The sequence below is a fragment of the Danio aesculapii genome, chromosome 4 (assembly GCF_903798145.1).
Source record: "Danio aesculapii chromosome 4, fDanAes4.1, whole genome shotgun sequence".
Classification (NCBI taxonomy): domain Eukaryota; kingdom Metazoa; phylum Chordata; class Actinopteri; order Cypriniformes; family Danionidae; genus Danio; species Danio aesculapii.
This window is the reverse complement of record NC_079438.1, coordinates 44939764-44958046: the sequence shown is the minus strand read 5'-3', so window position 1 is coordinate 44958046 and position 18283 is coordinate 44939764. Positions and strand designations below refer to the sequence as shown.

The following is an 18283-nucleotide window of genomic DNA, read 5'->3' as shown; positions in this document are numbered from 1 at the left end:
ATGAGATACATAATTCATTCAAAGTAAATTACTAGTCTCTCACAGGAAAAGACTAGTCTCTAACAGGTTTTACTAGTCTTTTATAGGACATCTCTCTCTCTCTGCACATTATATATATAGTCACTCTCTGCTCTACTGTGACCTTGTTCAGCTCTTCTTCAATTTTTTTCTACACTGTAAAAACATCCTGGTCACCTTACATTTTAAGCTGAATCAAATTAACTTTATGAGTCCATTGAACTTATACCATGTTAAACTGACTTAAAACAGCCTACATAACTTCTAAAATTAAGTTAGAACATGATTAACTTAGTTTAATAAATTACAATGACATAAAAACAAATGCTGTCAGGATTAAGTGATCATATAATGTTTTACAGTGTACAGTTCACTGACTAGTGTTTCTCAGCCATGACTATGTTGCTAAGGATTTTTGAGAGATTTTCTGTCAGGTTTTGACATTTCCATTTTATTATTTCAGTATTTTCTGCTACAAGGACTGCTTTATCGGTTTTGTCATAAGACATTGTCTTTTGTAAGAATTGCTTGCTGATGGGTGTGATAAAAGTAGAGAACAAACCGCAAGCTGCCACAGAAACTTCATATAAACACTTGCATACACTTTTCAATGTACTGTAGCTTTATAAGAAGCTGAACACTAGAGAAAACACCACAAAACCATAACACAATTGTTACATGTTCAATTCACTTAAATTTGTTAAGTTAATGGATTTGTGTTGGGACAACATGAATGAATTGTGTGGAACCCTGCTTTTTTTTACAGTGTTCATCTTGGCAACCAGCTGTCAGATGGTTTGGTCACCTTAAAATGGCTCACCATCTTGCTAAAATCAGAGAAAATTAACAAAAAATAACACCACTAACTGGGAGAAATCTGAAAGCGTTCTTTTTTTGTTCTTCATAATTTTTGTAAGCAAAAGGAGTCAACAGTATGTATGAAAATAAGTTGCTCTCTAATTTTGATCCCTACTGTAGGTTTAAATTTCCATTGCCCCACAGCCCCCTCTAGTGACACAATAAATATTGACAATTCTACAAAAACTTATGGCTACTGTAACTAGAGCTGATGCAGAATACGGTATGCATACTACTGCTTTCACTTATGACCAAACTACGTTTCTTTCCGAATATAATTGACGAAAAATGCAATAAGTGATCAGCTCAGAGCGCAATAAGTGTAATTTGACGCATATGGTATGATCATATAGTTCAATACAATTTTAGAATATTGTTTCCCTATTTTCAAATGGCCCGACAGAATAAATAGAATAGCCCATTTGTATAAATTGCAGTCCACTCCAAAACAAAAAGGACAGACAGACAGACAGACAGACAGACAGACAGACAGACAGACAGACAGACAGACAGACAGACAGACAGACAGACAGACAGACAGACAGACAGACAGACAGACAGACAGACAGACAGACAGATAGATAGATAGATAGATAGATAGATAGATAGATAGATAGATAGATAGATAGATAGATAGATAGATAGATAGATAGATAGATAGATAGATACTGATTTAGTATCATTTTAAGTCATCCAATTGATGGCAGTACATCCCAGTGATTTGGGTTAGGATTGTACACATATTGTGTTTTTGCTAGAGGGCGCTGTTGAGCCATACATTTCTCCTCCATAATGTTTGGTTACTATTCTGATAGCATGACCAAAGTTTAGGATCACAACACAAGCAGAGACAAACAGCGGACTACAGAGGAACAACAATAAGGCATTTAGGAAATGATGCTATGTCTAGTAGACTTCAAGGAAATGCTAACCAGAGTTTCATTCCTTATTTAAAAAGACATTAGGCACCTGCACAATGCATTAAACTATCCAACATCAGCTCAGAGAACTGCACTTGACAGATGTACTCAAAAAGAGAGAAATATAGCAGAAATATTCCATAGTGCAATAAATGAATAGTTTACCCTAAAGTGAAAATTTACTCACCCTAAAGTGATCCTAAACTTTTATGAGTTTCTTTATTCTGTTGAACACAGAAGAAGATATTTTGATGAAAGCTGAAAACCTGTAACCATTGACTTTGGAAAAACAAATACTATTAAAGTCATTAGTTGCAGGGTTCCTTTTTTTCTTTTGTGTTTAACATGATAAAAAAACAAAGGTTTGAAACAAATAAAAATATAAGTAAATGATGACATAATATTCATTTTCGGGTGAACTGTGCCTTTAAAATCTTGTTATTATTATTATTACTATTGTTCTTATTGATGTTGTTATTATTAAAATATACTGTTTTCTTGTATTTAAACATTTTAGTAAAACAAAACAACCAACCAACAAACAAGCAAGCAAATATTTAATTTAATGCATTTTTTAAAAATAAATGTAATGGTTAAATAATAAAACAAACAAATACACAAATATTTAATTACTGATTTAATTAGTTATTAGAAAAAATATCTAAATGGGTTTAAATGTTAAATTAATACAATTCAGGAAATTTATTTAAAAAAAATTTCAAAACAAACAAATATAAATTTAAATTAATTTAGGTGAATAATATTTTTACTTTGGTAATTTTTTTTTTTTTTTTGCATTTAATTAATTGAATTAAATTGAATTAAATGCTTCCATTTAAAAAAATCTTATCTCATTCATTGTCACATTTATCTATTTATTCATTTATTTACTCTGTTGCATGTTATTGTACTCAACCAAAACATTTTTTGTGACATAAAATTTTCATATATATTAATAACTACGCTATTTCTGCAAATGCAGTATAAGGTCTGCATATTTAATGCACATAGAAATTCTTTAGTCCTAAAAAAAAGTTTAAATTTAAATTTAGTCTATTAAACTGAAGAGTACAGAAGTTGAGAGAAAGGGATTAAGGAAAAGCACTGACAAAACCTACCAAAAATACAATTAAATGTTCTCCATTACGCTATTATTCCATTAGAGAGAGAGAGAGAGAGAGAGAGAGAGAGAGAGAGAGAGAGAGAGAGAGAGAGAGACCTGCTCCTATAACTCCGCCTCGGGCTTCATGCATGCTGCATTCTTGATTCCTGTACTCCGGAGAAAGGGAAGCGGAGGGAGGAGGGACACACGCCGGCGGTGGGATGGACGGCTGAAGCATGGAGTCGCTCGCGCATATTTGAGCTGCCAGAGGCGAGAAGAGCGCATCCTGACACAGAACGAATGACTGACAGGTCGCTCTCATTTCAGACGCATCCCTTTAGCTTAAATAACGACTGTACACTCAGTTCGGGATATCTGGGAGTTTATCTAGCGGCTCACCGCCGATTTTAAGATTTAGCGAGCATCCCTGAGACCATGGAGACCGAATCGTCCCAGTTGGGGAGTAACGGAGCAAACGAAAGTGATCTCCTACCAGTAGACTTTCCGGGAGGAGAGATTCCGGCCTCTCTCGGTGTGCGGAGAGGGTCCAGCGTCAAGAAACATCACCACAAACACAACCTAAAGCACCGCTACGAGCTGCTCGAGACCCTCGGGAGAGGAACATATGGAAAAGTGAAGAAAGCCATAGAGAGGCACACTGGACGAGTGGTGAGCTGACCATCTATTATATGCAAACCAGGTCTTTTGGACCATGTCTTTCTTGAAATCTTCAAAATGTCTTGTGATTTCTGTAATTGAATGTTAGAGAGAAAATAATTGTATCTACTAGTATGCATAAAAAAGGTACCAGTAAGAACCAAGGAGGAACTTTGACAGTGATGCCATAAAATACATTTTCTGGCTCTGCTAAGAAAATTTTAGTGAAAATTACTTAAAACTGTGAAGAACAATTTCATAATCTAAATGACCTTTTATTCCACTGCATGTAAAGAAACATTTGTGGTGACAAATAGGTTCTATGGATATTAAAGGTTCTTCAAGAAACCATCGCGAACCTTTAATTTTAAGTTTGGAATCTCCATTTAATTTCATTATATAACAAGAGAATTAAATGGAGATTCCACACATACATAAAATTAAAGTTTTTTTATCAATCTTTTTTCTTCATCTTTATGGTTTCATGAAGGATTTTTAACATCAATGGAACCTATTTATGTGATGGAAAAGGGTTTCACCCCAAAACTTTTTCAATAGTTACTCACTTAAATGCCATTCAAGGTTGATAATTTGTTTATCTTCTGAACAATTTCAGGAATTTTAGACCAATCTTTTTTTATTCCTCCACTAAAAGTTCACCCAAAACTTCTTATGGGGTCAGAACAACATGAGGGTGATGACTTAAGTTTCAAAGAGAATTAGTGATTTGCCTTTCGTATAGGTTTCACTCTTTATCAGTTGACCTGATTAAACATTCCTTTGAAATGTTGGTTAAAGTAAATGCGCCGTTAATGGCCATCATTACATGCGCAATTTCACATGGCAAGTGCTGTCTTCCGTCCCTCAGTAACAGGGGTCAGCTCAATTAGGTCATTCAGGAGTTGAGCAGGTCAGAGGTTTCAAAATCATGAGAACTATGTAAAGCTAAGCTCCTTTACAAATCATGCTCAACTCGCCAACATCCCTAAGAAATGTATAACATCTGTAGAGGAAGATAAGTGGGGAAAAAAGTAGGATAAACCACTTCTGCTTTGGAACTAGGTCAGCACATTAATCCCGAGACAGATCTGCATCTTGAGTGGGACAGAAATGGACCTATAGTGGGTCAGATCTGGGGGCGAGAAATCAAAACGTGGCCTGATGTCAACAGCTGCTCGAGCACAGGATGCGCACAGAGTCACGTCCGGGACCTGGTAACCTAATAAGGAACCACTTATCAGTATTTCCGCAGAATTAACAACGGTTGACTAGACAGACACATTACATGCGTTCTTTGGAGACCAATGCAGCGGGTTGTTTTTTCATTGTCGATGGCAAACTCTAAATCTGAAGGGTGCAGATAAACTCAAGTGTTTGTGTGGTGATGATTTTGGCAGCAGTAAAGAATGTTCCAGCAGCATATGCATTTAAAAGCTTTGGCCTCTAACATGTTTGAGGACTTGTAAATGAGATTCTGTTGTTTGCTAATGTGAACTTTCTTGTTTAAATGCTTGTTTGGGGATTTTAAGAGACACCAGGGTAGATGATGAAGCATACACAAACTCAAAAACACTTTCAGCAGAGCTGGAGTCACAGTTTGTCAGAATGAACCAGTGGCTGAATCTTAAGAATGCATGACTCACGCTAGTAGTGAAGGGAAGTATTCATAACATTGCACTGTGAATTCATCTATTTCCACTCTTTGCTTCTTAATAATCACAGTCTCGGCTCATGCAAACAGATTTTATATACAATTTTATAATAAAGAGGCAGGCATATGTGACAGAGGCCAGCTAGTAAAGTGCTGTGCAGGTAAACTTCAGTCCTCTAAACCGGAAAAGTTGCTCTAGGGACTGACGTTAGAAGTAATGGTCTTTAGCCTCCTTGGTAGAGCAACCGAATTCCCTGCAAAAAGTCGGCAGTTCGATCACAGCTCAGGGCGAGTTGGGTGGTGTAGGACCAGCGGGCTTACGTTGGTGTCGTGACCCAGATGGGAGTGAGGTTTATGGGGGTTAGTGTAACAGAGTCCAGCTAGTAAAGTGCTATGCTGGTAAACTTCACTCCTCTGAACCCAAACAGGTGCTCTAGCGACAGACGCTAGAGGCCATGGTCTTTAGCCTTCTTGGTAGAACAACCGACTCCCATGTGAACAAGTCGGTAGTTCGATCCCAGCTCAGAGCAGGTTGGGTAGCGTAGGACCAGCTGGGTTACATTGGTGCCGTGACCCGGATGGAAGTGAGGTTTATGGGGGTGAGTGTAACAGAGGTCAGCTAGTAAAGTGCTATGCTGGTAAACCTCACTCCTCTGAACCCGAAAAAGTGCTCTAGTAACAGACGCTAGAGGCCATGGTCTTTAGCCTTCTTGGTAGAGCAACCAACTACCATGTGAAAAGTCGCTAGTTCGATCCCAACTCAGGGTGGGTTGGGTAGCGTAGGACCAGCTGGGTTACATTGGTGCCATGACCCGGATGGAAGTGAGGTTTATGAGGGTGAGTGAAACAGAGGCCAGCTAGTAAAGTGCTTTGCAGGTTAACCTCACTCCTCTGAACCCAAACAGGTGCTCTAGCGACAGACGCTAGAGGCCATGGTCTTTCACCTCCTTGGTAGAGTGACCAACTCCCATGTGGAAAGTCTCTGGTTCGATTCCAGCTCAGAGTGGGTTGGGTGATGTAGGACCAGTGGGCTTACACATATACATTTAATCTCACAGTATATGCGTAAAAATAGGGTATTATTGTTTAAGTAACTATTCACACAACTAACGACTTGCTTTTTACATGCTTATTAATAATATATTAACTGTTTAACAATACTTATAAAGTATGATTTTGGTTTACATCCTTAATCCTATCCACTACCTTACTAACTATTAATAAGCAGCTAATAAGTAGTTTGAGTTAATAATCTTAGTTATTGGTTTATTAGCATCATTTAATAAAAAGTGTAGCCAAAAATGGATTTAATGCATATTTAAAGATGAAAACGAGGAGTATTCAGGGCTCAGTACAAGTTCTGAAAGTCACAACAACAAATCTTGCAGGGAAATAAATTGTGGTCACTTCAGGATTTTATCTTTTGATGGCATCATGATAATATCAGATAATTTAATATATACAGAAACATTCCAGACAGCAAGCATTTTAACATGCATATTTCAAATGCCTGCATTTCAACAGTGAGTATGTTTATTATAGACTAGACCCTATTTGTTTAAATTTTCTCTCTATAACCTAAATCTTAGCTTTTTTAGGAAAATGAAGTGTAGATGAGTGTAGGTTTTCAGAGAAATAAACCTAAAATGAAGAGGAAGTTGGAAAGAAACAACAAATGCAATGACAGCCTTTCTATTTGTGCTTGTTCATTGTGTTCAACTTTCTATGACGTATTTTTCCAAAACTTTGTTCCACACGGGTGCTCCAGTGAGTAAAGGTGCTCGCTTTTCCCCTTAAATGGCCGACAGGTAAAACAACACAGCTGTTGTGTGAGACTCTGACAATGGGCTGGTCTATGTCTTTGAGACAATGAGAAGGCTTTAGTTTTAGCCAGGGGTTAGAGAAGAGCAAAGCCTACAGCCAGCTGGCATAGGCATCAAACACAGGTTAGCTTAATGATCTGTAGCCACGGGCTGAATAACAATACCGCTCAACCATGTGCGCTTCCTTCAGCGAGCTCAAAGAATCACCAGCATGTCCGTCTGCTGCAATGCAATTTTAATGAGTTTATGCTTTCACTGTAATTAGGGATAAGTACGAGAGGTCCTAAAGTGACACATAGCAGGTACACATTCACAGTCTTAAGAGTCTCTTTAAAGCCATTCACCATCCTATAGTGACAAAAAGCAGATTGAAACCAGACAGATCATACCCAAGTGGTGAGTTCAATACATTTATCACAGGCTCTGCACTCCGAGAGTTACATAAGTGACTGATAAGGCTGTAACTTGCAATGCATCAGGCGAGAAAACAATACACTGCCTGGACACTCTGTTCAGACATGGCCATTTTGCCCCTAAAAGGCTTGGGTTGGCAGATATCGGTGCCGTGAACAACACTGGGTGGACAGGAAGTCAGCTCTGTCAGCGCCACTTCCTCTTCTGCGTGTTCAATGAGTCAGTGAAGGAACATGCTGCAAACTTCCTGCGACTTTAATCCCTCCTCATGACCACTAAGACTAAGCAAGACACAAATCTTCTCTGCATCTTTAAGAACAAACATAAAGAATTCAAGATTTCAAGATACAAAGGGAATACAATTCGTTTACCAGCTTCTACCAGTAGGCTACCGTTTACCAGACAACCGATCCTCTAGATAATAAAAAAGAGGTTCTTTGAAAGCAGGCCTTTGAGCATTGACACAACTCTCTGATATAGTCTGGTAGGGAGCTTGTAAGTGGGACATTTAAAAATAACTCCTGTGGTGCGCCTTCACCCAAAAAAGCCATTCACCTTCACGGAAACCCATTTTTGCTCAAGGTTAGAGTCACTGGCTGCAGAGCTAGACTGTCATCTTTGATAAAACTTTTTAAAAATACTTAAACTATTACCAGACTGGCGGATTTTTGGGTCAGCTGACTGACAGGAACAACTCATTAAGCCATAAAAGGGTGTTAGACTCTTCTGTTTCTATGATCTCTGACCTCCACAACGGGATGCCACTGAAACACTAATATAATCAATCAATGTTTTTTAACCTTTGACCCATGTCTTCATCAATACTGCTCAATCAACCGTGAAATTGTCTACTAAACCAGGAATCTAAAAGTGTTACTCTTAAAAAATCTTTAATGACTCTTTAATCATTAATCTTTAATGATAATGTGTGTCGGTTTCTTAGGTGGCGATAAAATCCATACGCAAGGAGAAGATAAAAGATGAACAAGACATGGTGCACATCCGCAGAGAAATCGAGATCATGTCTTCTCTCCGCCATCCACACATAATCTCTATATATGAAGGTAGGCCTAGTCTTTTTTTTAGTCCTAAAAACAGAGCTGTCCAATCTAACGCTCTTTCCAAGAGTTTATTTCATGGTTTCAGTGGGTCCAATGTTCTCAATTTGGCATGGTCCTTAGTGTCGTCAAATCCAAGACAAAGACAACAAACTACATTTCAGAAAATGGGGCAGATCTTGAATTGCAAGATGTAATTTTGTTAACCTGATCACAAGGGGATGATGCAAAACACAAGTATCTAAAGAGGTTGTCTACTTTTGAACACTTTCAGAGGTAGTCATTTGATCAGAGTACTTTTCAACCCCCATGTCATTTATTTAAAATACAGAGCACAGTTTGGGATCACAGTTGTTTTTACTGGTCAAAATTCTTCAGACCCCTTGACTTTGATTCTCAGTGTGTGTAAACTGCACACCCTTTGCTGCTGAGTGTGGTTTTTCCTCAACCTCCAATCATCTTTGTATCAGATACCCTCACATACATTTATACAATCTGACCGCACCCTGCTAGCCCAAGGGTGTTGATCAGTTACCAGCATTGTTGGGGGTGTACACTCTTTAATGGAGATGAGGCGGGAGGCCGTTACAGTCCTCAATCAGCATGTTTGAAATGTCCCCACGCATGTAGCTGTGCCTCTCTGAACATAAATCAAAAACACATCAAATTAGGCCCAGAGTGTAGCATGCCTTGAGCAGGATACTCAAAAGAAAGACTTGACAAAGCTGCTTTATCTCCACGTTGACAGAGGGAGACGCCACGGCTGTGGACTCACGCCATGCTCTCAGCCAGGGGTCATTATTACTGACCCTGGATTGGTCTGAGAGTCGGTGCCAGAATGTAGTGCGCTCAGTCTCTTGTGTCTAATACGGATTAGCCGAGAGAGGTAATTACTCAGCGCTGGCCTGAGACTGAGTTCAGTGCCTTGAGCGTGAACTTAACTGGTATTCCAACAAGCTTGGCTAGTCTTGACCCAAGATATACAACAGGTGTTCAACTACACATGTTGTTTAAAGTTACACCAAGAGAGTTAGAGGAAACGCACATGATCAGCGGGATTCTTCATTGACTATTCGGTCCACTGACTGTCACTGTGACGACAAGCCTCTGGGCACTAAACAATAAAGGGTCACTATGGAGATCCCCATGCTGTTTCAGCAGATGGTGGAAGAGGAAATGAATGAGCAACACCTTGCAAAATAAGATTTGCATAGTTCCCATTTTACCCATCAAGATCTGCAAGATAAACACTTCTCTGATTGGTTTGAATGATAGCTATTAATCTAAGCACTGCTACTAAGAATAGTGTGTTGTGTAAAACACATACCTTTTCTTAGAACAGGAATGTTTACGCCACCATCTGAGCTCGTGTACACCAAATCTCGCTTCCTCTCTGCACTTAGCACCTGCTAACAGTTGTGGTCTCACTTGCTAAGACAGCTCCTAATCACTATGACCCTGACTAAAGACAGACTCGCTGGCGATTTTGACTCCTACATGTTGGCAATGACTCAACCAAAGCGCGAGCCAAACTGTTAACAGTCATTGACGAAGAGCTTGAGCTAGTGAGCCAGACATAATGGAAATATGCTGTTTTCATTTGCACACGCAGTCCCTTTAACACGCAAGTGCCTATAATGCAATGATGTTGAGTAATTTAATCAGCTGATGTTGTATTTGCTTCTTTTCACAGTCTTTGAGAATAAGGACAAGATTGTGATCGTAATGGAATACGCCAGTAAGGGTGAGCTGTACGATTATATCAGTGAACGCCGAAGGCTCACCGAAAGGGAGACGAGACATTTCTTCAGACAGATCGTCTCTGCTGTCCATTACTGCCACAAGGTGAGGACAGACCCAAATAATATCATATCCATGAAGTGTTTCTACTGTGAAATGTAAGAGATAATTCTATGAAGAAAGTGTTATGTAGGACCTCACTGACATTCATTGTACAGGCCAGGGGTGTCCACTCCTTATATACTAGGCCACTGTCTTGAATATTTTAGCTCCTATCCCTCCTACCCTAATTATATACAACTGAACCAGCTAATTAAGATCTACCACCAACTTCCAGACAGGTGAGGCAAGTTGGAGGCTAAACTCAACAAGGCAATTTCCATCCAGGACCCAATTTGGACATTCCTGGTATGGACAGTTAGTGTTCTGTTAAGAGACAAAAAAGTCATATAGTTTTGAAATGGCATGAAGGTAAAAACAACATTAGCTAGTTTGCTGGTTTTCTGTTTAAGCTAGCCTTTAGATTTTTTATTGGTTGACTTCTTGATGGATTGATTGAGATGTTTTAGATTATTCTTTGTGACTGTCCAACTGGCCACCCTAGCTAGATCAGTAGGGGGCTGATTGGAGACCAGCTTCAACTAGCTAAGACTTTAAACTAGCTTCAGTAGGGATATTGCAAACATACTGTAATGTGTGGACTGCATCTCATGGTAATTGTAATGTTAATTGCTTTGCAACATTCAAACTATAGGGTACAGAGTCTCATACTGTACCTTAAACTAAGCCTCTCAACCTAAACATCTGTGCAGTGTTCATGTGAAACCAACATGATTCGCATGTGCTCTCTATAAGTAAATAATATGATTTACTGTATGAAGGAGGACTTGATATGAGAGGGATAAACTAAACTTCCAAGAATGTCTCGATACGAAAGGTTTTGGAGCCAAAGAGCAGCTGTGTTCTCCTGCCCTGGTGCCAAATCTCTCTTCAGCTCCCCTTTTCCCGCTTTCCAAGCATGATACTTTTGATTGAACTTTCACAATGATCCAGCCCATATTTCTTCATTGTTTTCTGTTTTACTTCGCATTTTTAGAGCATATTTTTCTAGTTTTACGAAGATTTAAAAGGTAGGATTAAAGAAGGAGATGCCATTCCTAGATCAGTACAAAGGGTCAGCCAGGACCTAGGGCCGTGTCAGCTGGAAAATAGAACGTCCTGTGGGATTTTAGGCTGGGCTTGGCCTTTGTTTCTATACAGCTGGGGAGATGATGTCATCAACTCTGTTGGGGGATTCCAACCCAGCCCTTCTGATCAGGCAGAGTCAGAGGTCGTTATGGAAATGGGGGATGAGAAACACAGATCGGTCCATTTGACAGTTGGGTTTTTACACTGGATGAAGGGAAATGTCACTTGTACTTTTCCTAGCATAACATATTAAGCTGATTAAGAGGTTTTACACCTGTTATAGGGTATCATATATGGCAAAACTGGTTGTCAAGAATGGTCTTAATAGTCTTATGATGGTAATTTCAACTATTTTGAAATGTAACTATTTTGATAATGTCTTACAGAAAGGAGTAGTACACAGAGATCTCAAGCTGGAAAACATTCTCTTGGATGACAACGGTAACATTAAAGTATGTTATGATTTTCTTCCAGTGATATTTTGATGCACTTAAGTCTTATATTTGTTTTATTAATTACTGCACTTATTAATTTACACATTTTTACAATTGTTAGTTCATGGTTTAGGTTAATATATTATATTTAAATTAAATGAAACAATTTTTTTTTTACATATTTGTGAGGGAAATGTTTCAATTTTTCAGTTATATGACATGATACAAGAAAATAAATAAATAAATAATATTTGCAAATGTAAACTTTAAGGTGTTACCTTTCTTACAATAATGACTGACTTGATTTATCTTATAGATTGCAGATTTTGGTCTGTCCAACCTCTACCACAAAGACAAGCTTCTTCAAACATTTTGCGGCAGTCCGCTGTACGCTTCCCCTGAGATTGTGAACGGACGACCATATAGAGGCCCGGAGGTACATCATGAACTAAAGTTCCCAGTTATGCAATCTTCCTGTGCCATTTAAGAAGCCTTCATTTTTCACTTCTGAAAAATGTGGGCTAGGTAACACAATCGCATATTTCCTGTCTCAAAAGATAACAGAAAGCAAAACACAGATTACAAAGAGAAAGAGAAAGTGTTTTAACTCATATCCAAGGGAGGTGAGACCACCCCTAACCCTCTTTCCACATCCAAACTCAGTCACTCCCAACGCAGTAATCATTTCACGGGCCAAGTCAGTCAGCGTACCAAACATCCTCCATAATCCAATGAGAAACAAAGACCCCGCCAAAAAGAATGAGGACTAATCTCAATGCTATTTTCAGGATATCAACCACTCTTATACCGCCCTCACGATTCCTAATTTTTAATAGCAAAACACTAAGTCTGTCTGGAACACAGGAATATTTCAAAATTCCCATACGTTTTAGTGTTGATGACACATTCAAGCCGCTTGATGTTGAATCGTACACATAATGATCCCACTGGTCCCTCAATCTTTCTTACATAACAGACCCCCCTCTTGAACCATGGGAAAGGCAGCATTCTTGTCCTCGCTGGTCAGAGATCAGTGGAATGGAGCCAACAATCACAGAGCTCCTCAAATCTACTCAGGGTCAGACAGGTCTAGAGTTAGGGGAGTGGACATTTCCTGCGCTGTAATCAGCCATTGTTTCCCTCGATACCTCCTCATTCCTGGCCTGCACCCCTGGCTAATCAGCAGAGGTGCAGCAGGGATCAGACAAGGCCATGCACGAGGAATGATTAAATAACGAGCAGGAAATATGATGGCAGTTACTGTGCAGATATATGTGAGAACACCTATTGTTCTCATACATTTTAGGTGTACAATGACAGCTTGATTAAATGTTCATAAATATAGGTGGAGTTATGGCCTTTACAGGAAAATAAAATAACATAACCTTTTAATCTATTGCTTAAAGAGGAGGGGTGGATAAAGACACATGACGAACGAGCACCAAGGTTCAGTCAATTTCCAAGACCTTAACTCTCTCTGTTTCAATCTGGTGGAATGAACTCCACGCAAACTCCTGAGTGCATCAAATCTTTAAAAAAAAGTGTCTGAATACACCTCTGACATGCATAAATGTTAGCACTGTTGATTCTTTATGTAAATGGACTTTATATTTCAAATGTTCCATAAACCATTTTCCAAAATGGTATCTCCCACTGGACCTATTTATGAGTGTGGTTTTGTTTTGATAGGTTGACAGCTGGGCGCTGGGTGTATTACTCTACACACTCGTGTATGGAACAATGCCATTCGACGGAGGAGACCACCAAAGACTCATTCGACAGATCAGTAATGGAGAGTACAGAGAACCCCCGCAGTCGTCAGGTATGTGGGTCTTCCCAGTCCTCTTGGGAAAAATGTAACTACTTTATGTATTGGTGAATTAGTGGCTAATTCGTACATAGGTGTATAATTTCATTCACACAAAACTGTATGCATATTTAAAAGTAGGCCTGTCCCAACCACACCCTTAAATACATGAGTCACTGGGGGCATGGACAGGTTACAGGTAACTGTAAACTTTTTATGTGCTTGCCTGTTTATTTAAATGAAAATACTGTTTTGGGGACTAAAATTGTCTACAATGTTAAAGTTTTTGAAAATGCCACAATGTAAACACTCTAAAACAAGAGTCTTTTAAAGCAATGACTTCATGTTCAGGCACGGTACATGTTGAGAAAGGTGTAGATGGCAATCACAGACAAACCCACAACATTAGTGGAGTACAGGGTTGCGTTGCAACAAAAGTGTTTGCTAACACTTCATCAGCAACGTATGGATTTACTTTACAACCAACAGTAGAGACGCATCATAAACACATGGCAAATTATACACACTAGTGTCGAATCGCAGACAACACGTCTTCACTTCTTTACAGGTACGGTTTACGAACAAGGTGACGACGGTGCCAAATATTGGCCTGACAGAAAGCGTTTCAGACCATTTTCATGGATGTGGAAATGCAGATTGTTTTGAAAACGTTTTTAAAATGCAAGGGAAGAACTTTTCATCTGAATTAGCCACTAAGTTAAAAATGTATAAAATTGCATTGGTCTCACTAATAGACATTTCGAGGTTGTTTACCCTAAGATTTACTAACGTAATCTCTCCATCTTATTCAGATGCTCGTGGCTTGATCCGCTGGATGTTAATGGTGAATCCAGATCGGAGGGCTACAGTTGAGGACATTGCAAATCACTGGTGGGTAAACTGGGGCTGGAAGACCAGTGTGTGTGACTGCCAAACGCAAAGGGAAAACAGCTCGCCCATGCTGGCCCGCTTCATTGACTGGCAGAATCGCACTGACGTTCGTCCTGGCAAAGTTCAACGTCCAGAGCCTGGGAATGTCAATAACACAACCTTGACTCCAGCCCGCCGTTTGAGAAAGTCCATGAAGGAGAATGATGCTGGCATGTGGGGTGTTGCAGAGGAAAAGCCAGGCCTCAAGAGACCAAAGAGCATCCTGAAGACTAGAGCGACCAGTGGAGACCAACGCTCTCAGAGTCTGTGCGAAGTTGAGCTCAGGCGGACAATTTGCTACCAAGATGTCGAGTCGGGGTTCAGTCCGGAGAGAGAGGATACCCTGGGTGGTTCACCAGCAAAGATGGTGTCCATGTTACCCAAGAAAGGCATTCTGAAAAACAATCAGCAGAGAGAATCCGGGTATTATTCATCGCCAGAACGCAGCGAGTCCTCCGAATTATTAGGGGGTGCTACTGTGCAACCTCCAAACAGCTCACCAACCAAACGGTCTGTTGGGAGGAAGGGTATACTAAAACGAAATGGGAAATATTCGACACACAACACGGTGGGAGTCCATGGGGACGTCCAAGCAGATGCAACCCTCTCACGGAGCCAGAGCAGACCTTCTAGTATCGTGTATGAGGAAACAGGTCTCTCTTGCATTGGCTTAGACTGGCCACCTACCTCTCCGAAGCCCAACATTCGAGGCTCACTGTCTGCTGAAGACTTGCTGCAGATGGCTGGGTTCAGAGGTCTACAGACCGTTGCGCCCCTGCACGGTGGAAGAGGCAACCGTAGCCCTCCTGGTTCTCCTGGAGACAATGGCAGCTTCTCCTTGCTGGGTGATATGGATGATGTTACCCAGGTGTACCAGAAAGCCCTGGACATCAGCAGCCAGCTGAGCTAGACTTACACATATGAATTAAGTGGAAGAGCGAATGATTGCCAGTTTGTCCTTCTCATCACAATGTTGCAGGGTACATGTTTACAGGTCGAGAAGCATCAAATCTCCATTCACCAACTCACGTTGATGAGCATTTCTCATGATATTCTCGTTTTGAACTCGACAGTCGAGAGGGAACAACGGAAGCACTTTAAAGCAGCTGTTTTCTGAGATGCAGCACACAATGTACAAGACAGCTGAGGCCGTGTTAAGTTATCCGTCGTTTGCATTCTGGCCAATTGAAAATGACAAAGCCATTTCATCATTTTTGGGAGTGCATTCATCGATACAGGTCATCCTTTATGAAAAGTGTTAGATAAAGCTCTGTACAATAAATTTTCATTGTATAATACCAGCTATTTCAGCAAAGTACATGCACATTAGTACGCCAAATAATGCTAAGAATTAGGAAAGCAATGTTTTGTGAGGATTTGGAAGGATTTATCTTTGAATTTGAACAACAAAAGTACCAAGCGGTACTATGGTACCACCATGGATTTCTGAACATATACCATGGTACTAACAAGGTATTCTTGAAAAAAATCTGTTTTTTATAATAACAGTTAACTTTGGCAGCCTTACATACATTTAAAAAATACTAAATTATCTAAGAAAACCAAACTAAAACCTAAATATGAAAACAAGTCAAACTAAAAATGCAAATGAGAGTTATAATAACACTACCTGGTTAGTGGTTTCAGTACTAAATCAAAGTACCACATCTGATTCCATCACTGTACCATGGTACTAAGTAATTTTATTGGTCACACTTTATTTTGATGGTCCGTTTGTTGAATTTAAGTTACATTGCATATACATGCCATGCCAACTAATTCTCATTAGATTAGAAGTAGATTGTTAGGTTGGGGTTAGGGTTAGTGTAAGTTGACATGTACTTGCAAAGTTTCTCATAGTGAATTAAATGTCTGTTTAGCAGCAATATCAACAGATATTAAGCAGACAGTCTACTAATACTCAAATGGACCATCAAAATAGAGTGTTACCTTTTTATTTTATAAGGGAAGTAACAAGACATTACAAAGGGTACCAAAAACACAAAGAGGATATCTTGATCCCAAAGCTTATCTTTAGCCTGCTTTGACAGAGACAGGGTCAAGCAAACATTGGCATATCTCGGAGATCAGCCAGACAGCAACTAGTGAAACACAAAGGTCAAAGGGCAAAGGTTGTATCAGTGTTATGATACCGTACATTGTCATTCTCTTTGAAGCATGCACATGCACACACACACACACACACACTCACAATTCTAGTACAACCAAGCAATTATATGAGCTCCCTGAGGCATGAACGTGTGGAAGGACAAGCTTTGACCTATGGTGTAAGTTCTGGTCCAGAAATGAACCGCTTTTCAACAACACATGCCATTTAAGCCAGGAAAGAGATGCCAAACAAATCTTTTCACAAGACGGGGTGTTAAAAGACGCATATTCTGAAGTCAGTAGATCATGCAAACAATGATTAAGAATGAGAACGGGAATCAAAAGGTCACGTATAGAACTGTAAAATCTTCAGGATGTGTATATATTGTGCATGTGCAGTTGTTTCATTGTTCAACACACAATAACAAGATAAATCGGAGATAGATATTATGCCATTTCGTTCCGTTATATTTTGTCTGCTCAAAAACTTGTTTGCATGAGGCATTTTTACTGTTGGCTAAACCTGAACTACATTAATCTAGCTTTGAACTTTAAAGTATGTGCTTAATATTTACAACATATTAAGATAAAAGGCATTTCAGCATCAATTTGGAAGTTTTATATGAAGTACATATCAATTAAACATATACATGTATAAAATGAACTGGAAATGAATGCGTTTATTCTATAGGATATCTGTATAGACCATTGAGAAAACTTGACTGGATATACTACATATTTAAATTGTGTTATTTAATGCGTTGTGTATTATATACTGTCTGTACATTTTCACATCTGTTTGTTATTCTGTATTTTTTTTATTTACTTTGACTTATGATTGTTTTGATTTGTGCCTTCATTGACATAAGATTGTCCTGATAATGTTATGCTCAGTTACAATAATTAGCAGTATTGCGTAAGAGTTTTTAAATAGACATTGATGGAAAAGAAGCCTGTCTGTACGGTTTGTTATGAGCACATTTAGGTGGCATATAAAGTGTTGTTTGTGCTCAGTGCAAAACACTGTCGATTCTTTTAATAAATGTCTCCATCTAAATACCACGTCTGTGTATCTCCACTCATTCCATTAAACGCAGAACACAAAAGCACTCATAAAAGTTTAAAGCCTCTTACTCAACAAACCAGCTGTTACAGGAACACTGCTATGAAGAAATATATAAATCTTTAAACACATTTATTAAAAATTCAATATATATTTCCCTCTAATCCAGGCACAGGTGCTGGTCTTAAAGGGTGTAAGGGTAATTTATACTCTTTGTACAGATTAAATTGTGCTGACTTTTTTTTTAGTTAGGCCACATACTTTTTTGTTGTTGTTGATGTTGTTTGTTCCTGGGCCCGCATTATCGCACTGCAATTCAAGCACATATTTCACAAAGTAATGATTTTACTATTTCCAAAACAACCGAGTCCCACATGTACACGCATGTAAAATATTTTTAGCTTATAAACAAAGGAAACTTTAAAGATGCATTACAGTAGCCATTAATATAAATAAAACATGGCTACATACATTTTCTATAAATATATACTATTTATTACATAAATATACT

The 18283-nt window shown here is 39.0% G+C and overlaps 1 protein-coding gene across 1 annotated transcript; it reads left to right on the top strand.

Annotated features, from left to right (window-relative positions):
• The first annotated feature begins 3080 nt into the window (after positions 1-3080).
• nuak1a (NUAK family, SNF1-like kinase, 1a) lies at positions 3081-17768 on the top strand. The gene is made up of 7 exons (XM_056455784.1): positions 3081-3567; positions 8387-8507; positions 10195-10346; positions 11816-11881; positions 12180-12299; positions 13553-13685; positions 14483-17768. Exons 1-7 carry the CDS (start codon positions 3334-3336, stop codon positions 15508-15510), a joined length of 1854 nt encoding a protein of 617 aa, XP_056311759.1. The 5' UTR covers positions 3081-3333; the 3' UTR covers positions 15511-17768.
• The last annotated feature ends 515 nt before the right edge of the window (positions 17769-18283 follow it).